Consider the following 22,912-nt stretch of genomic DNA (forward strand, 5'->3'; position numbering starts at 1 on the left):
CGTACCTGAAAGAGAGGATTTTGCCTTGTGCTTTTGTGCATGTTAGTTTATTCACTCATTCCAAAAAAATTATTGAGCACCTATTATATGCCAGAGAATATTCCAGGCACTAGAGAGAGAGCAGAGTATGTAACAGACGACTTCCTATGATCATGCAGCTTAACTCTAATGGATATAATTTCTTTAAATGATCACTGTTATTATACAGGCTCATAAAAAAAGAAATTCCAAGCCAAAATGTATCCATAGCTATAAAAGGCAACACTTTTGACCAAGAAAATGCAGGACAAGCTATGGTATTGTATATAGTATTCCCAAGAGATTCTTTTTTTCCCAATAAAACAAATTAAGCTACTGCTGCATGTATGAATAATGATTAATAGAAAAATCTAGGGTTGTGAGGTATCTGTGCAATATGCGCCACCTAATTTGCTTTATACTAGGCACATTTATTTAATTTTAGTTCTATGGGGAAGGCACTCACTATTGAAACAAAATGGATTTTTCCTGATTTGATTTTCCATTCAATATATTGTTAACAACTTAGAAATACTAAAGCAGAACTGAATCAAAGGTGGATATAAATTTTCTAAGAGCTGAGATGACAATAATTAAATGGAAGAGGGCTGAAGAGGATTTTAAAATGCCCTTCAATATCCACTTTTACTTTCAGATTATTGTAGCTCCTGAATTTAATAAATGTTTTTATTCTTTCCAAAATGTCTTTCTTTCCTACGAATGGAACAACAGAAGAATGAGATATTCGGCTATTTAAAGTGAAATGGTGAAATGAAATGAACACAAAGTGGATTTCCTCATTAAAATCTATGCGACAGCATGTTTAAAAATTAGGTTGGTAAATTTTTTATAATGGTTCATCTTCATTTCATCGTATTCCTAGGCTAAAAAGAAAGTTCTATGCGTTTACTTCCAAGTGATGTTGCCCTTTCAGATCTATTGGTGGTTATTGTTTTTACTTTGATGTATACACATGTGCGTGAAAGATCTAACTTCTTAAGTGGAGTCAAGAGTTTACTCCGTTTTTCATCTTTTTCACCATGTATTGAGAACTTTTACCTTTAACATATTCCTCTGATTTTTCTGATCACGTCTTAAGGTAAGATCTAAATTCATATCCTATTATATTCTGTTATGACAACTACTATCATGATAACGTCCACTTAAGCACATGTGAATGATGAATAAATTACACCTTAAACAAATGTGTCTAAGTGTCAAGCTGTCTAATTAATGTACTCAAATGTTATTTCAGAAAAAAATTCAAAGTCATTAGCCAAATCTACCCTTTAAAAAAAGTGATTGGTATGCTACTAACAAAAAAAAATATATACTTTCATGGTAATAGATTTTTTTTCTTTTTCAAAATACGAATATGACTTAGTAGCCTCAAAAATCTGTGGGAGTGATGCTGTATTAATTATCTAAGGAGAATACTTTTTCAGTTGAAAAAAGGGTTTAAAATCTTTAAAAGATAATCTCTTCACTAAGAATTTAAGATTCTTTTGAAAGTCAAAGTGGGTCAAATTTCATTAAGACCCATCCTGCACATGACGCTCAACCCCAACCTCCAGGCAATTTTAACTCTGAGACAACCTTGAAAACATCTTCCTTCAACCTTTATAAACACAAGGTCAGGGGGGTTCCAAAGATAATATTTTGTTCACTGTGTAAGCCAAAGGATCAACAGAACTCATGCTCATTTGTTGAGTTTATATTTCTTTTAACCTTATGCTTCATTGGTTGCACAAAAGTCACCATTATATTGGATAACCCTTGTGGCGATTTTAGTATGGGGTTTGTGTAGGTTGAAAACAATGAACTATTCTCTGGCTTTAGCCCTGTTCCTGCTAGAAATATGTGCAGGCCAACAGCCAACTGACGAGTGGTGGGTGAAGTAGGTGAAATGTTGTTGCATGTAGCCTACTTGTCCTTGGGACAGATAAGAGCCTCAGACCATGGGGCAGCTAAATGGGTGCAGTATTATCTAATGAGATCTAATAGGATTTAGGTTCACAGCAATGTCTAGACTCCGAATTGGGTTATAATGTTTTAAGAGTAGGAAAATAAGTAAACAAAATAAAACTCAGTGGTGGTTTGTCATTGGTTCTAAAAAATACACCAATATATTGCTTATTTCCCTCATTCACGTCAGTTTCCATTTAATTACTGTACTTTGGGATATATTGCTGATAAATTGACTTTATTCTCTTTGCCAACTTACTTAATGCCATGTGAAGGTCACAATGATAGGATCTGAATATAGGGAAAAGTTTCCAAAGAGCCCACTAAATCTGTAACAATGAGGAATCCCAGGGAACAAGACTTCTAAAAACAATGTGTTTTGAAACAGGACTGGCAGGCTCTTAACTATATGAAGAAAAAAAAAATTCACCATAAAAATCAATTCCTTAAAAGAAAGTAGGAATCTATCTTAATGTTAGATTCTCCAGCCTCATTCTGGTTAAGAGAGTTTGACATTTCAGGGCTGAACACCCTGTGAAAACTTAATAAATATCGAAGTTTACAAACAAAAACATAACAATGATATGTGGACCAATCTTCAGAAACATTGAAAATCAATGTGCCCTTACTCTGCCTAATTCAGTTAACTCAATTATTTAATGTATACTTGATTTGAGTGGGTTTATACATAGCTATTTCAATTTTACATTGAACATTAATCAAATTACTTTTAACATAAAATTTCCTTTATTTCCATCCCCCCCACCCCAAAAGGATTCCAGAATAAGGGGGAAAGTTTGTTTTGAATATTGCTTGTTTAATGTTAAAGCATATTTTAAGACATTTGTTTCTATTACGTTTATCCCATAATTCTGATTATATATACCACTCACCATATACCACAACCATAAACGTTTTCACAGGCATTTAATAGAGGGCTTTTGCACCACCTTTGGGAAGAAAAGTCCCCCTGCCTCAATTATTGCAGTTAAGACTATCTTCTACTTTCTCCCAGTTACTCTCCCAGTTTCACCCCACATCTATATCCATTTCTACACGCAATTCGATACCCTCCTCCCCTGAACACAGAGCCTCAGCAGAGAGTTGAGTTATAAAATGTTAGAATTCCTGGATAAGCTGTTAGCTATTCCTATCTGGCAAGCAGGTTTTAATTTTCAAAAGTTGAATAGTCTCAACTATTCTGAATGTCCCAGATTTCAGAAACTCTGTAAAGTACTTGCTTCTAATCAGCATGTTTGGCAGAAAATTATGAGGAGAATTTTTAAACTTAACTATTGTTATTGGTAAACGTGATAGAATTATGTGACTAAAATCTTAATTTTAAAGTATTAATAACGGAAGGCAAGTTAAGCTGTATGTCATCCGAAGCAACTCAAAAACTGTATGAGTGCAATTAAAATACCAACAGGGAAACCGGAATAAAGGACTGTGAATGTCTTTCACAAGAGAGATTCAGAAAGAGCAGGCCATTATTCATTTCAAGGTTTCAGAGCGTAACTATGCTCCCTACCTAAACCACCAGTCACTCTCACGGGAGGCCATGTGCCTGTATTCATTTTTAAATTAAATGCCCTGGATGTTGATAAATATAAAAAAAAAATAAATGATATATTTATTACTTATAATTGAAGAATTACTAAGAATAAACAAGAAATGTATTTACATACATATATTGTAGCTTTACTATTGAAAGACAGGTCTCAAAGTGTCCCTGGACCAGCGCAATCACCATCACCTGGGAACTGGTTAGAAATACAGACTCTGCCCTGCCCCAGACCTTCTGGAGAGGGGGTTCACCAATCTGGGTTTCCACAAGCCCTCCAGGTGATTCCGAGGTACCCTAAGGTGAGAACCACTGCCACAGAAAATTCTTGACATTCTCAATGATTATGTCTGAATAAGTTGAATCCTCAGATTCACAAATATCTGATCAATTCAGATACTTACAGATTATATAACTATAAAGTCAAAGTCACTTATAAAGCCATTTCCTGACTAATAATCATCACTTTCTTAGAACTTCTCATTAACTCTTCCCTTCCATTACCAATTCCAATAAGTACCTAGGAGGTAGGGTAGGGGGGAGGATGGATTTTCCATAAAGAAACAAAATTTTCATATTACATGTGCAAGAACAAAACAGCATTGGAAAAGCCATGTTGAGGTAGGAAGGCTGAGTGGATTACTAGGTTTCCTTACCAGTTGTAGGGGACGCTTTCCCCGGCAAGGGCATCCATCCCTCAGCTGCTGTGATTGTTGGTTACTAATGTTTCACAGCTGCCTCCCTTCTTCAGAAAGGTGACCTCTGCTGATGGAAGGCCCCAAGCCCAAGAGGTAACACACACCCCTGACCTGGGAGGTAACTCATGTCCCCAGTGGTGGGCCACAGCCCGTGGGGATGCTGGAGCAGAGCCCAAGAGTCAATTGTGTGTGTGTCTTCCCACTTCCACCTTCAGTGAGATCATGCGGGGAGCTTGAATCAGCCACGGTGGGAGTATTTACGCCACGACGGTTGGAAAATGCTACAAATCAGTGTTCATCTCACCTCAGAGCTCGTGGAAAAATATTAATAGCACACTGCTGGCTACAGCCAATGGCTGGCTGGGGTATAAAAGGACAACTCTGCTGTGTGTTTTATACTTCTGAGCTCTCTCCATATGGATCAAGATACAAAGCAAGATTTTTCCTGGGATGGCATACTTCCTTGGCTCTTTCTTCCCCTTATTATGCTTCCCTAACTCCCATACAGGCTTCTCCTGAAAGCAGACCGTCTATAAATCACGCGCACCCAGAACCCTGTTCTCAGGGGCTGCTTCCAGGGAACCTGACCTTTACCACCAGCCAAGTCATTAGTTAAGTGACTGCTGCACAAAAGCCTCAAAGAATACGTGTTCAAAATGACAAACGGCTACACGTCAGGGACCTTTTGGATCGCAACGATCAGATAAAACCGCAAAAGATAAATTTGAAATGGCAAGGGTGTACCCTTTGTGTATGTGCACATAAAAGAAACAAGTTGACGGAAAAAGATGAAGCCTGCACAATTTGGGTAATTTTCCCCATCACGCTTTTCAAACTAAGCTTTCATACCCATAGGTGAATACGCTGGCTCATTCATTTCACTTAAGATCTTGGAGAAAAACATCTTTATATTAAAACACAACAAATACATTATGGAGAAGGTCACAAAATTGAAATGAGATTTTAAAAAGAAAACAAACATGAAAGAAATCTCATGCTCATAGAAAAAGGAGGTAAGCAGGTGGAAGAGGAAGATATCGGGGTTCACCTCCTTGGCCGTTCAGAGAACTGACAGAAAAGTTTGAGAAGCACTGCTTTCGGCAAATGCCGTTGACAGAAAAATGTATAGTGAATGTAAACTCTAACTAAAAATATTATTTTAGTATGAAAAAAATCTTATTATGAAAAAGTTTACTCTTCTGAGGCCCCATTAAAATAAGAGGGTTACATTAGCATCATGGGCACATCTGTTCCCGTAACACCCAGAAAACTGGTTTACAGAGAACAATTATTCAACGCCATTGCTTAACTTCGTTAATGTAAGGTTGTGTAAGGCATAATATTGGAGCCAGTGGTAACTGTGTAATTTTAAAAATTGTAATTGCCAAGCATGACAGGAACACAGCAGGAGCGCACTCCTTGGGTTATTTGTTCTTAAATCATTCCTTGTGCTTGCGGTAGGAGAGCAACATAATTGTGAACTTTAAACTTGTTACAACTTTGCTAGATGTCAAAGGAGAATGAAAAATACATTGGCTGTGCGCTTCCATTTTCTAAGGAAACATGGAATTTTGGTTAAATAAATAACTCGCATTTTAAAACTGTTTCTAGTTAATGTGGTACATGCACACATACAAACAAGCTAATAAAAATTCTCGCTCCCTCAGCTTGATGCGAAATAATAATATTCCCAGGAAAACCAAGATGCCATTAATACAATTCCCAATACAATTCTACTCATGAAATAAATTAAACATTCACACACTATAATGAGATCAGACTTCTCTGGGTATAGGTTTTAACTATATCACAAACGAACGAGTGACTGAGTTTTTAGATCCGTTAATGCTGATACTATATTACTTAAGTTTTGTTTTGAATAGTCTTTTGTTACCTAAGCCTCTGGAGGAATTGTATTTATAATTACTACCAGCCACAAACAAAGCTTCTGGAGTAAATCCTCAGTAAACAGGATTGGCATATTAAAGGATCAGTTTTTGAGATGGTTGTTTTCAAATAGTAGGAAGGATGCTAATCTTCGGAGGAATTTTTATTATCTAATTAAATGCTTCTTTAATAGAATAATGCCAGACGAACTCATTAGCTGAACATTTTGATTATCCCTGTTCTCCTAAATATCCCATGACCAGAAGAAGAGCTGTACAATTCTGATCTAATGCAATAACAATGGTAACCCGTTCTAGCTCCTTCTTCTATCACAGTCCATCAAAGGGATACAAAGAAGTCCCAATTAAAATAAGTTCAATGATAAAAAGAACATGTCCCCTTTCCAACTGTTCTAAAGCCTCTTCCTATCTTTAAGCAAAGTTCACCCAGTAATTATCTTATTTATGAAAGTAAAAGCAGAGGATGTTTCTTTTACTAAATAAGCGGCTTTATGCTTTGAATGTGGAAGGCATCTCGAAACAGTCAAAAAGAAAGCCTGTTGAATGCCATCAACTCATTTCCTCCCACCCACTGTTTTAAATGATTTGCTTGATTCCAATGTATACTACACTTACTTAAGTTGTTTATGAAGAGTCAAATTAATAGTCTTTGCAATTGTTTTTGTTGGAATTTGGAGAGCTGACAAATGAATTAGTAGAAAATGGCAATTCTACATGAATTAGCTTTTAAGTCTCCCTGAGAGGCTGATGCAGAAGTTAATAAGAGACTTATTAGGAGAAGTAGGACAGCTTAATTCAGATTGATTACAGACTTCGGTGAAGACGGCTGGGGTTCAAATGAAACTGAAAAAGAACTTACATGCACTTCAAAGTATGCTAAGCAGATGTCTGAAACAATTACCCCGCATTGCCTTTTCAGAAGTTTCAAAGGCAGGATGGGAACAGCATGGTAAACGAAGGTTCTATTTGCCTAAGTTGAGGTGGGGGCTTTTAAAACACACACAGCGCTATCTAAAATCAGATGCCTTGGGTAAAGAACAGGATTTGACATTGCTGTCCTAAGTAATTTGCTTTTAGCTTTATAAACAAAGCAGGAAATGAGAGAGAATACACGGGAACTAAGTCATAACCTCTCCTGGCAACACTCGTTTACAATTAATTTTGCATTGAACAAACAATTTGGTCAGGAATTTTAAGATGACTAATGCCTATTTTAGTTTCTAAGCTCTATTAAAGCCAACAATGACCATTCTATTTAAAAAAATAAAGAATATGCTTTTAAAGTCTATAAGTGAGACTTTAACTATAATATGCATTCTTATAGATGTATTCCCAGATATTAAAGGCCAAATCATATGCTTTTAAAACCTTACAACTGCATGCCTTGTAAACTAGATAAAACCATGGTTACTCCATAGGATGGGCATTAGTTCCATATTTAACCCAGATTTATAAAGGATTACATCTTTTTTGTCTGCATTTTCTTCTCGATCAAAAGCTTACTGAATGCACATAGCATTTGCATAAAAGCACTAACAGGAGCCAACGCATAGCAATTCATGTGCAGTTAATAGCAATTAGCAAAATATTAGTAAATTTTCTTCTTCCTACTATGGGCAGTCCACCTCATTCATTATGGAGATATCACTCCTTCATTCAGAGTTGCGAGAGTTCACACATTTTGAATCATTCTCAGGGCTGCCCTGTTTGTGACGGTTCTGTCTAACCATGCATCCGCTATCTCTATAAGAAAGGATTATAAACGTTCTTTTTATAATTCATATATAAGACAGGATTTAAGGTTGACTTATATAAATGACAAATATAACAACAAAATTAATAAAATAATAATAAAACATTAGAACTAGGGTTAAGAAGAGAAAAGCAGTAAGGGAAGATCGAGTTGCGTGTACATGGCCGAAAGCTTCTGCTTGCCAAAGTGAAGATGAAATTCTAACACATGGCGTCACATTTCACCTTATCTATCAAGAGGAAATACACCTGGTTTTCTCAATGTCAAATTCTGAGATAGCATTTCTTTGACAAGTTTCTCAGATAAACCAAGCCACAGGGACTCAGGATAGCAGGCCTAAAGGGAGACATTTGCCGGTTTTCTTCTCAGAATCTGAGACGTGAATGTTGAACATAAATAAGGCAGCATGGCATGGTGGTTTCATCATAGTCCCTGGTCTACCACACACATCATCACATTATTCTCAATTGTAATTCCAAAAAGGTCTAATCAAAATATTTTGCTGTAAGAACTTTAAGGAAAAACTCACAGAATTGGTGTCTTTGACTTTTCACAGTAAGAATTGTAAGTTAGGAGTCGGATCAAAAATGTAAAATGCATAACTACATGGGTGTGACAAATTTGCATATTCCAAGATGGCAGCCAAGATGGGCGAGTTTAACTAGGGTTATGGTGTGAGAAACTGTGTTTCAAGTTAACAGGCAAACTGAAGGCAGTGAAATATTCCTGCCTTAAGAATAACGTGCCACTCTGTGTGTAAAGAAACCACAGTAGCTTAGGACAAAAAGAAAACTTGGAAAAACAACAATTCACACAAACTTTTTCACCCGGGAATTGTTCTTAAGAACAAAAATGTCATATGTAGACTTTAGGTTCAAATGGTATTCTACTTTATTCAAACCTGCGTATGTTCCACTTATAGATCTAGGTAGAGCATCTCGTGATTCAAAAAGATATTCTTATTCTCCATCACTACAAGGAAAGTCGGAATATTTGTGTTGTCACATAAGCACTGGTGTTATTTCCAGTAAAGTGAGAAATCATGATTCTGTCCTTAAAAATATTTGATAAGCAGTATAAATCATGCATTTTAAAAATGAAGAGGCATTTAAAATTTAAATTTTATTCCAGTGGTTATTCCTGTGGAAGCTATATTTGGAAGGCTGAGAGTCTCTTAGTGAGCCAAATAGCCGATATTAACATTCTATTTCTTTCTGTTGATTTACTATAAATACTGTCCTGTAGATGATTAGTTAGCAATAAGGCCATTTCCATAGTGCTCCAGGACTCAGTTGTTGTTGTTCTATCCATTCTTCAAATTCAAGAGCCACATTTGCTAATGAAATGATATAATGCTAAATCCCACGGAAACACACACTCTGTGTAGTTATTTGAACAACAACTTCATTAGCAAGTGAGATCAGACTGGGGGTGGATATTATGACAGAGTCACTAGGGGTGATGGAAACGAACTGAGATGGGTATATAAAATGTTCTTCTGGCTACATGCCTAACCACCAGTTTGGAGTTCCCAGTGTGGGGCCTCTGAGGGCTTAAATTGCTGAGCAGAAAAATGGGAACAGTGATTTTAAGTACTCTTCTACTTCTTTGCAAAGTAAGTTTTGGTTAATAAAATTCACTCCTTATAAACTACCACCACCAAAGCCTCAGAGTTTCAAACCCGGCGTCATCGAGATGCTACAGAGAAAACTAATTTATTTTATGCCCACTGTAAAATGAAGAGCAATAAATATATATGAATTCATGTAAGCTATCACTTTAAAATATGCATAAAATACTTAAAATAATACTGGTTTAGGAAGCAAAATAATCACATCCATTACGACTAGTATATAAATATTCCGATAGACACTATAACTTAAGTGTATCAACAAAATGTCGTTACGTGCTGCATGATTGTATAATACAATATGAGTGGCAGATGCTGGGGGCTAGAACAGGACATTGAAAAGAGGAGAGAAAATATAAAAGAGATATTCTGGAGTGAAATGAACAATCAAGTGCAGTCAGTGAAAATGTAGAAGGATTTATGGATACATCTCAAGTTTCAAGCCTGAGCAACTTGTTCGATTGCGATCCAGTAACTGAAATAGGAAACAGAAGAAAGGGCAGGTAAAAGGCGATGACAGTAAGGGAATGGACAAACAGGAGAATGAATGAACTTGGGTTCAGAATGGTTGCATTTTGATTCTAATGGCATATGGGTTAGGAGATCAGAAAAGAGATCCAGACTAGAAATTTAGATTTGTCACCATGCATGCCATTTTCAAAATGGAGCATTTCTACAATAAAAAGAGAACTGAGCTAAGGTTAGAAACTTGGACACACCAACATTTGAAAGGTGAGTAGAATTTCGGAATCGAGGCAAATAAAGGAAGGAGAAGAATGTGGATGGAACAGTACCCTGAAAGCCAAGGGAGAAGAGACGTTCTAGAATGAGGGTGCTGGCAAACATGCCAAGTGCAGGTGACAATTGCACTTCTTTTGAATTGAAGTCTGGGAGGACCTTTGTTGGTTTTGACACAAGATGAGTAAAACAAAATATGCTTCAAGTTGCTGGTTTTCAAAAGGATACTCCTAAATACGTATATTCTTCCCTTACCAATATATTTATCATCTTTGGGCCGCAGGGGAATATACCTTTGGTCTCATGAACAGCAGTATTCCAAATCTATAATGATATTTCTTCCTCTCTGCAGTGAGCTAGTACTACTCAAAATTGTATTACATATATTACCTTCTAAGGGAAGGGAAGCATTAATGGCCTCATTTCACAGTACCATAACTCCCCCAAGTCATGTAATTTAGTTAGCAAAAAGGCCAAAATCTAGACTCCTGGCTCTTGATTAAGTGTTGTATTTTTCCCTACTCTGGTACTGAGTCCCACAAAGAATACACACACGCGTGCGTGCACACGCACGTAAACCAGACCACTTTAGTACAAACACTTAATTTCCTAATAGCAAAATCAAAATGATTTTTTTGCCCTTAACTTTTTAATGTTTCATTTTGTATTATTGAAGACAGATGGTTAGATCACTATCTTCTCTTGGAGAAAAATACCACATGCAAGAAGACTTTGAATTTGGGAAAGATGGACTGATTTCTAATGCTTAAGGGTCCTAATTTTAACTCTGTGAGAAGAAAAGACTGCATTCAAGTTCATATTAGAACCTCTTTTGAGTCTCTCAAAGGGCTCTGAGGCAAAGCAGTAGACGGTACCTTGACTTTTTCGAGGTGATCTTGGAGAGAGTCGATGAGGAGATCACCCACAGGCTGCCAGGATCCCTTGATCACCTCAGCTTGGCGTAGTTTGAGGTCCAGTTCATCCGTGGCCTCCTGAAGTTCCTGGAGTCTTTCAAGCGCCTCATCTATCTTTCTCTGCCAGTCAGCAGAGTGCAGGTTCAATTTTTCCCACTCAGTGTTGACCTCCTCTGCCTGCTTTCGTAGGAGCCGTGTGACATTCTGGGCTCTCTCCTCAGGAGGCAGCTCTAAATTGGTAATACGATAAGGTTTTAGGCCACATTCATTTTTGTTTTTAAAAAAAAACATTGTTGAAAAGGTCATACTGCAAGAAAGAAAGAGAGCACAGTTTAACAAGAGGCCAACCTACTGATTAATGGCTCTTTTCCACTTTGGCATAAATTTTGATATAGTTCAGCACATCTAAAGTCTGTCATCCTCAGTGAATCTTTTCCACCTTATATCAATCAGATAATTTAAGATTCGTTGAAGCTATTGAGCAGAAAAACGTTAGGATGTACACCATAATCTCTAATTTACTTCAGTCAGGCTCTTAAATTGAAAATTAGCTTGTAGTCTTTGTAACAACAGAATTCCTCCTCAAAGGTAATCTCTTCTGTTTATTATTTTCTCAATGTTTCACTAACCTCTTTCAATGTTTATTCATAAACGTGCAGACAGATTTATGCATGGCAGTTTACGATTCCTTCTTCTTTTTCAACATCTATGTTTAATTTGAATCGATTCTATTTAACCTAGAAAGTATGAGAGCTATCGAGACCCTGGCAACAAGACTGGATGGGTTGCTCTGTCGCCACTGATCCTTCTATCAATATGTTATTACAGTTCCACGTTCAATTACCTCTGGGCTCCTGGTAGAGTTTCTCTAGTCCTTCCAAAGGCTGCTCTGTCAGAAATATTCGTACAGTCTCAAGAGTACTCATGATTACAGGTTCTTTCGTTTTCAATTCCCTCTTGAAGGCCTGTGAAATGAGATGAAAAGAAATGCTTATTTGGCTTGTGGCATTCTTCTCAAAATTAATCCTGGGTGCTCAGAGCTTGGTTATGAAATTCCCAGGTCAATTTCAATCTCCTTTATTTATAAACTGATAGTCATAAAAATGATAAAGAAGGCTATACAGATCTTTCTTTTAATCAGGAAACCATTGTGTTTGTAAAACTATCCTGGAGAGAATGGGGGAGCTTTCAAGACATGTTAATGCCCTTTTGTTAAGATAAGAGTGATTTATTTATAGAAACTGATAGCCAAACTTGAAATCTGGAGCTAACGTTGCAAGATATATGTTGCAAAACCCTAGCAGAGCTAATGAAGACTTAAACATACCCAAAGGAATACATACGCAGAACACAATGGGAAGCCTGAAGGGCCATTTGGAAGAACTTAGGTTGTATTGAAGTACACAACGAATCCAGTTCATAATCACCAGCTAGTTCTGTCAAAGTGTCTGACAATGAATAGAATGATGTATAAGTAAAAACTCAATACTTTTGAAAAATTCCCCTTACATTACCCATTGTGACTTCTTTGAGAATGGTAGAAATGTTTTGAGGTATACTGGCAGTAGGAATTTTGAGAACAACTTTCTATAAATAAGTAGACCTAGAATAGGTATGTCGAGGTCATCTAGGCTAGTTATCAATTTTAATCTCCAATCTATAACATTCCTTGATACAGAGAATCAAAAGAAAAGCAAAATGCACAGTTTCTGCCTTCAAGAAGTTTTTGGACCAAAAGAAGGGAGAAAACTACCACACCAGAAACAGAGTGAAAACAATAAAATTCACACATAATCGAGTGCTAAAAGTTATGAGACATCCTGTAAGGCTAAAATAAAGCAACAATACTCTGAAACCATCAAAGATAATTATCGACCTGGATTCTCTGATCTCAGAAGTGAAGATGTTAATGAAAGTATGAAGCACCACATAAATGAAAATAGATCATTATAAAAACAACAGTAATAATACTGCCGTGATCTAGGGCTTAATGATTCATACCTTTCTTCAATTCTATCTTATTTTTAGTAACATTGCCTACTGAATTGAAACCTTGTTCTGTTCTTGGGAGAAAAATTAGCAGTATCTCCTTTAAACTTCAGAGACATCATTCTGTTATAAAAGTGCTCCAGAAGTGTATTGTGTGACATATTTATAAATAACATCCTAATGATGTTCACCATTCAAAGGAATCCTGAGTTTGCTACTTTGCAAAATGATTCATCATCCACAGTTATTTAAAATTCAGTAGAGAGAGGCAAGGTGTTTGACCCAAAATAAAGAGATTCTATAAGTGGAATATTAGGATTCAGCCTGTGGATGGGGATGTAATTTCTGTATAGTGGGATATTCTTGCACCCTTGAAATTATACAGAGTAGGTGGGTTATTTACTCTGCTTACATGTAAGGCTGACTCTCCTTCTAATATTCCATTTGAAATCTGTGTATGTATGTGCGTGTATGCACACGGGCATACATATGTGTATGTGTATACAGTTCTTGTATTCCTGTGTTTTTCTCATACATATAATTTTCCCAATTTCAAGCAAAGCATATTTCGCCTAGTTTCTCCATTTGTACTTGAGAGGAGGCAACTGATACTGACGTTACTAATTATAAAAATAATAATGGCTCCCTTTATTGTGTCAGTGGTTGTACAGGAGACTAGAAATACAAAGTTGAACGCAAAACAGCCCCTCCCATTTAGGAACTTATAGTATACAGTAGAAGAGTCAAACACATAAATAATTTCAGGACAATGTGGAAAGTGCACAAAATGGGAAAAGAAATTGGGGCAGGCTTCCTGGAGAAGATCGTATTCATGAAGAAGTCTAAAATATGAACTTGAGTTAGCCAGGGAAGAGTAGGTTAGAGGAGGAAGAAAGAAAGAAGATTAAATTGCAGGCTGAAGATAGAGGACACAATAGTATGGCATGTATAGTTATCTCAAGTAGGCCAGTGTTTCTAGAATATAAAGTACAAGGAGAGGACATGTCTTCAGAAGAAGCAGGACACTGTCATCTCAAACTATATTAGACCTTTAAACCAGAATTTGAAGTCAACCTATGACCACAGATGACCTGCTAAGAAGCCTAGCTGTTGTCTTTTAAGTAATCAGTAGCTTTTGAAAGGATTTAAGCAGGGGAGTGGCATGGGCATGTGTGTGTGTTTCAAATAGATTTCCCTGACATTAATCAGAGCGTGTCTTTGAGAAGGGCAGAATGGAATCAGAGAGACCAGTTAGGAGGTTGCAAGAATTCAGTGAAAATTATGAGGATCTGACCCGGGGCAATAGTACTAGAAAAAAAAAAGACAGAGAGAGACTAGGGAAGTGTTTAGAGAGTGAAGGTGTGAGAATTTGGTGCTGGGGATGCTGGAGATAAGACAGAGGAGGGAGCAAGGATGACTCCTAGTTTCTTGGCTAAGTAGAGGAGTGAATGCTGGGTGCAATTAAACTAAATGTGAAGAAATATACTCTCCTCGATTTCTCAGTACACCTATAAAAAGTTCTAGCCTCCCGAGAACCTTCCCACACCACGGGGATTAGATTTGCAGACATTTGTCTAGTTAATTTCTCTGATCCAAGAAGGCCAGATGGTTATAGCCCAGAGTAGGTTCCTAGGTTAAGCTCCAAGTTGTCAGAAAGACTGGAGTAGCTACCTCTCTAGGTATCTACATTTCAGAAAATATATATCCCAGACCTTGGAGACATTCTAGGTTGTGAAACCTGAGACACGTGGGGCTAGCTGGCTCCTGGAGAAGTTGGAATTAGGAGGACTCAGGCCCACTATATTTCTTTCTTTCTTTCTTTCTTTTTGCTGAGGAAGACTGGCCCTGAGCTCACATCTGTGCCCATCTTCCTCTACTTTATATGTGGGACGCCTACCACAGCATGGCTTGCCAAGTGGTGCCATGTCCACACCCGGGATCCGAACCAGCGAACCCTGGGCTGCCAAAGCGGAGCATGCACACTTAACCACTGCGCCACCAGGCCAGCCCCCTAGGCCCACTATATTTCTAAGGAGACCCTTTCAGGAGGAGAAGGGGACAACTACCTCCTTCTCCTTTATAAGCAGAGAAAAATAGTTTTTCCTGGTCTCTCACCTATGGAGTACCCTCAGCCACAAATGTAGGAAAATTTTTCATCACCTCTCATCATAACTTCCTGGGGGTAAGGCTTGGGACGAGGTTGGTGAGAATATTTAGTGTAAAGTAATTAAAAGAAATCTGTGTCTGATCCATAACACCTCATGTGCACATTCAGGGGAAAATTAATAAAGATGGATATTCAAAACCCAACACTAATATGGGGGAGGATCTATATGGCAAACAGAGCAAGGGGGTATGATATGCTCAGCTTAGAGAGGTAACATTCATTCCAGAAGGAAATAAATATTAAGCCTAATGTTAGGGAGAAGAAGATTTAGGAGTCATTTCTCACTAAACTAATACCCACTGAGTGCCTACAATTATGCATATAGGCAAGGATCAAAATTACAGTAGTAGGTGACATTGCGCAGGCAGGGGAGTGGGCTAAAAAGCAAATTTTGGAGAATATAAAAGTTTAACAGGAAGACAGAGGAATTGGATCCCAAGAAAGGCCAAAAGAAAAATGGATAGGTGGAAAGACTGGGGAAAATGAGGGGATCGTTTGTAGAGCTATCAAGGAGAGAGAGAGAATTTCGAGAGGAAGAAAGTGACTAAGAGTGTCCAAACATGATACGCAGAGGTAAGGCAAGATCGCCACTGAGAAGTGCTCACTGGACCCAGTGAGAGCAATTGCAGTGGAGGGCGGTAGCCTCAGAAGCAGGTTTAGTTGAGGAGTGAGTGGTAGAAAAAGAAGTAAGCATTTTAAATGAAAACAATTTGTGTAATATCTTTTTCTTCTGAGAGGGAGAAGAGGAAGATAGGACAGAGAGGATCACAGGTAAAGGGAAGATATAGGGAGGATACGTTCTTTTTAGGATAGGAATGGTTTGAACAAAGACTGAAAGATGGAGGGTAGGAGCAGGGTAACCAACTGTCCTGGTTTGGTAGGCACTGAGGAGTATTTTATCATGCGAGACTTTCAATGCAGAAACCAGGATAGTCTCAGGCAAACCAGGACAGTTGGTCACCAAAGCAAAGAGGGATATATTAAAGACCTAGACAGGAGAAAGTAGAGATAAGCGTTAGGGCAAGGTCTGTAAAATGAGGATATGGATCTTAAAGGTCCCATCAAACTGAGGAAGTCCATGACCCTGTTTGATGACGCAATTCCATTGTTAAAACGGAACAGCAAACAATTCAAGGTTAAGGACTATCCATCCATTGTGAGAGACCACTTGTTTGCCCCTCGAGTTGTTGCCAAGGGCTTAGCTCCACCACAGCTGCACAGTTCATTTCTTAAATATGAGTCACTGAGGATTAAAACGAGTCTAAAAAAAAGACAAAGGAAGTTCTGTCATTACAAAGACATAAGCACCATTATTTTCACAGCGTTGTCTGAAATTAAGAAAAGAAAGTGGATAGAAGAGAGGGTTAAGTGACTGTATCTTCAGAATTTAGGAAGATTTAAACTAAATACAAAAAGGGTAGAAATCCCAGGAAAAAAGGAGAAATAGTTGGTTCAAGAAAATGAGAGGATAAAGAAAATAGAATGTTTCTCATCATGTGGGAAAAACTATAAATTGGAGGTATATCATTTTAAATGTGGTTATATGAAAAGTCCTCTTCCATTTACTCATTCAAATTTTGAGCACCTACTGTGTACCAGACACTGTCCTGGGCAGTGGGCATCAGTGGTCCTTGTAGCATGGAGTTTAAAAGAGAGGCTTCTTTAGTAAAAACGACAACAACAATGACAAAAAAAAACCCCATGAAGATTCTGCATTAGAATAAGGGAAAATCAATTTTTCGCTATCTAATCAATTTACCATAACCTGCATGTTATGATAGTTCATTGCATTTTAAAAGGAAGGAAATGGAGACATTTTTAAACAAGAACAAGAACATTCCATGTCAAGAGACTTGACTTTTGATAGTAAGGGTCTTGTCTCTCAGAGAAAGTCTATTTAAATGACGTTTGGGAAAAATATACACTCATATACAATACTGATTTTCTATCATAGATTATGATTACTATTTTAAATCAGACAAGTTGGTGTATTCATGTGATGGTGTGAAAAAGGTACCAGCTATAGAGCCTTTCTTCCATACACATACACATATCTTTTTTTTTTTAAAGATTTTATTTTTCCTTTTTCTCCTAAAGCCCCCTGGTACGTAGTTGTGTATTTTTCGTTGTGGATCCTTTTAGTTGTGGCATGTGGGACGCCGCCTCAGCGTGGCCTGATGAGCGGTGCCATGTCCGCACCCAGGATTCAAACCGGCGAAACCCTGGGCTGCTGAAGCAGAGCGCGCGAACTTAACCACTCAGCCGCGGGGCCGGCCCCACGTTATATCTTTATACTATTTAGATGTCACTATTCAAATGTTAAGATATTTACTTCCTGACTCTTTTGAACAGATAAAATTATTTTCTTTAAAACCCATCCTTTTCCCCATGCCTTCCTCTTCACCTTTCCAAAAGAGCCAGGTCTGAGAGTCTGAAACAGTGGTGCGGAAGAATTAGAAGGAACTACTAAAGACTTAGAGCACCTCCGTGAAAAGAAAATAATATTCTGTCTTACGAATGAGACAAAACTAGGCATACTAAATTGACACTTTTCCTTCAGCTTCTTAAGTTTCACAAAATAACTTATATGAAGCATGTGCTACAAAATTATACTAGCGGTACATCCCAAGGTAAATCCATTTATTTTGAAGGAGAAATTATCGATGGATAGCATTTATGCATCACAAACAATAACCAACTGGGTGATTGATGGCTGTCTGATTAATTAGTTCACTGAAAAATACTTATTTTGAATCTATTATGTATAAGATAGGGAATGTAGGGACCTCGTCTTTGTCCTTAAGGAGTCAATAGTTGGTTGGGTAGGGATGTTTGTGGTGAGACTTTTATACTGAGAATGTTTTGCCAACACAAAGTGACATACACATAAGGTAGGATTTACCTAAGCCATCAGTTCATTAGTCACTTAGAATCCAAATCTTGAAACTCTTAAGCCAGGCTGAAAGTGAGTGACAGCAAAAAATAAAAGTTCCCTGAATTATAATAATTTGGAAGAGACATAAGTGGAAAATCCTAATGGCCATGAAGCAAATCCAAAACTTTAAAAACCTGAAAGTAATGGATAAGAACCAAGTCATTGATTCTTCGGGGTTTTTTTCCCTGCCTCTCCTGTTTGCAGAAGAAAAAATAGGGTGAATGTTACCACAAATATTTAATAATACCATAAATAGAAGTAGCTCAGAACCGTGTGTGGAGGGGATGAAGGGGGAGATACTGATTTGCTTGATGTAGTGCAGAGAAGAGAGGGGCAGGATGAGAACTCTGGGCACAGGTACCGACATTTCAGAGAAAAGCTACGCTGCTTTCACCTAGCCACGGTGGTCCTGTTACTATGGATGTAAGTAAAATTCCTGGCTTTTCCAAACACAGATCTCTTTCAATCATGGACAGTTTCCATGGTGCTGAATTTTACTTATATTCTCATTGAAGTGGCAAGGCTATATTTGTGTTATTCAGACTGAAAACTGATGGAATGAATATATTATTTCTGTATTAGTTAGCACAACTTTACAGAACCATCCTGGGAGGCAGACTGAAGGAGGGAAAAGAGCACTGTCCTGACCGACAGGAGACGTGAAGTTCAAGTCTGGGCTGGGCCAAAGCCTGGCTGCATGATCTAGAACAGGTAGGTCATAAAATCTCGCTGAGCCTTTGTGTCCTCATTTGTAAAATGCGGGGGTTTGCCAAACACCTTATCTACGTTCTAACATCTAGTTCTAATATTCTATTATCAACATGTTTAGATCATTAATTGGCCACAGGCCTTGATACATGGTGGCGGTTTGAGGTAGTCTCTCCTAGGCATCACTACTACTGATAAAAATTATAGCCACAGCTTAACACAAGTAGATACTCAATAAGAACTATTGAATAAAATAGCAGAATACCCAGTTAGAAAACCAGAGTGTGTTATATGGAGGTCAAGTTGACTCAGATGCAGAACATGCTTGAGGGTGAAAACCTGGTCTCATGAATTGCTAGAGGAAAAATTAATGCCATTAACTGGAAAAAATGGAGGGATCTTATTCTGGGCCTATTCTCATGTTACAGGTCCAAAGCTGAGTGTAAACTTTGAGTTACTGGATGGATTTTCCTCAAGACAAAGCCCTTTCAGCTCTGCCTTCTTAATCGCAGTGATTTCTTCCCCAGAGGAAATGTTCATATCCAAACATCCAGAAGGTCCATAGTTTGCACTCTCGGTTGGGCTTTTCCTCTAGTCTGGAGCATTAGCTAGGAGATGAAAGAACACCAGACAGACCCTAAATTTAAAGTGATCCAACGGTGCTCTTTGTTCAACAAATGGTTACTGAGTGGGTATAGGACAAGGACATTAGCATAGTCCTACCTGCAATCCAGTCAGTGTTTAATAGTTTGTCATCCTATATTATCATTGTAGTTTCCGTATTATTTCTATCTTGTCTGTATGCCTCCTATTATTGTTTTCGTTTCTGATAAGAAAATTGCTGAATACATTCTGTCACCAGAATGACCTTTCTTATTTAAAGAGCTACCCTATTTATTGTCTCAACACATTAGAAATATTTTACTTATGAAATGCATTTAGGGACAATCAATGCCCAATTAATTTGAAAAGGGCAAGATCCAGAAATGCAGTTAACTGGAGTAGCAGGAAGTGAATCTAAGGGAAATTCATAGGGATTCATGGAAGAAAAAAATCTGAAGGGAGCGGCAACGGAACAAAAAACCCAGAAAGGCAAGGATTCCCTTAATACATATTCACTTGAGATAGCTGGTGTTAGAGAAGTTATGAAAATGGGGCATACGGTCCATAAAGAAAGGTCATAATCATCCTTACTTTTGTATTGTGCTAAGAACACTTAACATGAGATCCACCCTCTTAACAAAGTTTGAAGTGCACAATACAGCAGTGTTACCTCTAGGCACTATCTTGTACAGTAGGTCTCTAGAACTTATTAATCTCGCATAACTCAAACTTTATACCTGTTGAACAGCAACTCCCCATTTCCCCCTCTTCCCACCCCCTCTAAACCACTTTTCTATTCTCTGTTTCTATGAGTTTGACTATATAATCGTCTTTAAATAAGATCGAAAAAGTTCCATCTTATTTTCACTCTACTTCTAAATAAAAGTGAAGATAAGGGATTGCGGTATTAGATACATCTAGCCATTGTTTCCGACAGTCAACCACATGAACAGCAACATCTATAAATGAGATTAAATCAATTTGAAGCAAAGTTGAAAAATAGATGGACCTATTTCAAGCCTGAAATTATTTTTTTGACAATCTAATTGTACTCAATGAGAAAACAGTTTTGAGTGTTTAGGGGGAAAATGTGTTTAACAAGCTTCTTGTTGAGATTTACTTTCTTTCAAAGTCTTTTAAACTGAAAGTTGTGTTCTCTGAGATCAAGGGCATGAGCTAGAAGAGAGTCCAGCCTGCTTGCAGATCTGTGATACTATGGAGGAATGGTTTAGTGCCCATGCAGCATCTTGAACAGCTGTTTGACTCTCAGTCCTAAGGCTGGGCTGCTTCCAACAACCACTGGGGAAGTCACTTCCTACTGACAACAATGTTGTTAACTTCTGAGCTGACCTTGAGAAATCACTGGTGAAAACTCAATCTGTTCCCATGGTCGTTTGGAGAATTAGGTCTTAGGTCATTGAACTTAAACCCTAAATTTTGGAAATTCCTTGGGAAGCAATAGTACAAGATGAATGGATTATTAGGAAACCCTGTGACAAATTAATTTATATTCATTCCCAAGAGGCACAGCCAAAATTTGAGATTGTCAAGTGTAAGTGGTGAATAATTTCTGAATCACACCATTTGTCTCTGTCTATCAATATAATCCAAAAATACAACTCTTGTTTCACTCCACGTATACACCCTCATCCACGATCATTTCCAAGTCTTTCCCATCTCCATAAATGGCATCATCATTTCCCCATTTGTTCAAACCATAGACTTCAGAGTCATCCTTGACTCTTCGCTTTCTCTCACATTACACATCCCATCTATCTTAAGTTCTATCAGCTCTACTTTCAAAATATATCTTCGATCCAGTAATTTTTCACCATAGCTATTATTTCCACTCTAGTTCAAGTCATCATTATCTCCTTCCTGGATGACTCCAACACCCTCCAAACTTTCTCGCAGCTTTCAGTTTTGCTCCTCCTCCTGCCGATTCTCCACCTAGCAGCCAGAGTCTGCCTCTGAACACATAAATCAGATCCCATCATCCCTGCTTATGGTACTCTAGTGATGTCTCATTACACACAGAATAAAATCCACCTCCAAACTATGGCAAACAAGACAATTCATTATCTGACCTTTGCCTTTCTCTACAACCTACCATTAATCTGTCTTGCTACTCTTTGAATACCTCAAACCCATTCTTACATCTGGGCTTTTGCATTTGCTGCTGTTTCTGCTTAGAATACTCTTCACTCAAGGTCTTTGCTTGGCTCACTCACTCACACAGGCCTTTGCTCAAATATAACCTCCTCAGGTAAGCCACCACCTCTCAGTCTTTCTCTATTCCTGTTTTATTTTCTCTTCATTGTGCTGACCTGACATGATTTTATATATTAATTTATTGGTTTACTGTGTATTTCCCTCACTAAAATTTGCAGGTCCGTCGGGGCAGAATCTTGTTTTGTTCACTATTGTATCCTCAGACCCTGGCATAGAGTAGACACTCGATAAATAATTACTAAAAGAATCAACAAATTCTAGGAGTCTGAGTTATGGCACAGTTTTTCCTAAAATAATTTTAGAAAAAGATCAGGGGTTCATTTGTAATTAAATGAATGTGTATAAAGTGCTTTGTAAAGGCAAAATACTATTCGAATATTATTTTTAAGAGTATTTATCAAGATGTCAAAATATTTTGACATGGTTAGAAAGAGGACTTTGGTAGAGAAGTCAATTTGTAAATTATTCATATTTTATCTTATTATAGTCATTAAAGAAAAGTAGCAAATCCTAGATGACTCTGTTCTTAAGTTTTGATGATAGAGCTAATTTTCAGAAGACTTCCTCAAATGCCTAGAAAGGTAGTTCTAAAAATAATTTAAAATCTCTTTTATTCAGCATTCCTAAATTTGACTGAGTGAAATATCAAACTTCTACAAAAGTAACTAGCTCCATTGATGATGAGGAATACATCCAAAAGATGTCTATTTCCTCCGTCATAGTCAAGCAGACATCTTAGAGTAGACATAACTAACAGTGAATTTTTCAGGGAATCAAACTTGTTTAGAAACTCCAAGAGGCCACTGAATGCTGGAATGAATCACTCTATTACAACCTTTTTTGGTTGTTTTTCAGAGGTGATAGGGAACAATGCAACGTTTTTTTTTAACCCAGAGCTGACTTGAATCTTAACATTCATAAATAGTACCCAAAGACATTTTTTATTTCTGTGGAAAGAGAACACAGGGGACTCATCAAGCTAACACACATACTAAAACGTACCCAAAGGAAGCAGGCCAGCATTGATAACAGAATTAGCTTAAATAAATGTATAATCTACAACGTGATTTCAAGATAATTTTATTGATTTC

General features: G+C 37.5%; 1 protein-coding gene across 14 annotated transcripts in view; it reads right to left on the reverse strand.

Moving 5' to 3' along the window:
* DMD (dystrophin) overlaps positions 1-22,912 on the reverse strand; it is a 2,265,680-nt gene that overhangs the window by 314,735 nt on the left and 1,928,033 nt on the right. For all 14 annotated transcript variants that reach the window (XM_070503127.1, XM_070503123.1, XM_070503121.1 and 11 more), the window contains 2 exons: positions 12,032-12,152; positions 11,149-11,417 (listed from right to left, as the gene is read on the reverse strand). In XM_070503127.1, the coding sequence (XP_070359228.1) occupies positions 11,149-11,417; positions 12,032-12,152 (390 nt within the window). The remainder of the gene's footprint in view (positions 1-11,148; positions 11,418-12,031; positions 12,153-22,912) is intronic.

The sequence above is a fragment of the Equus asinus genome, chromosome X (genome assembly GCF_041296235.1).
Source record: "Equus asinus isolate D_3611 breed Donkey chromosome X, EquAss-T2T_v2, whole genome shotgun sequence".
Classification (NCBI taxonomy): Eukaryota; Metazoa; Chordata; class Mammalia; order Perissodactyla; family Equidae; genus Equus; species Equus asinus.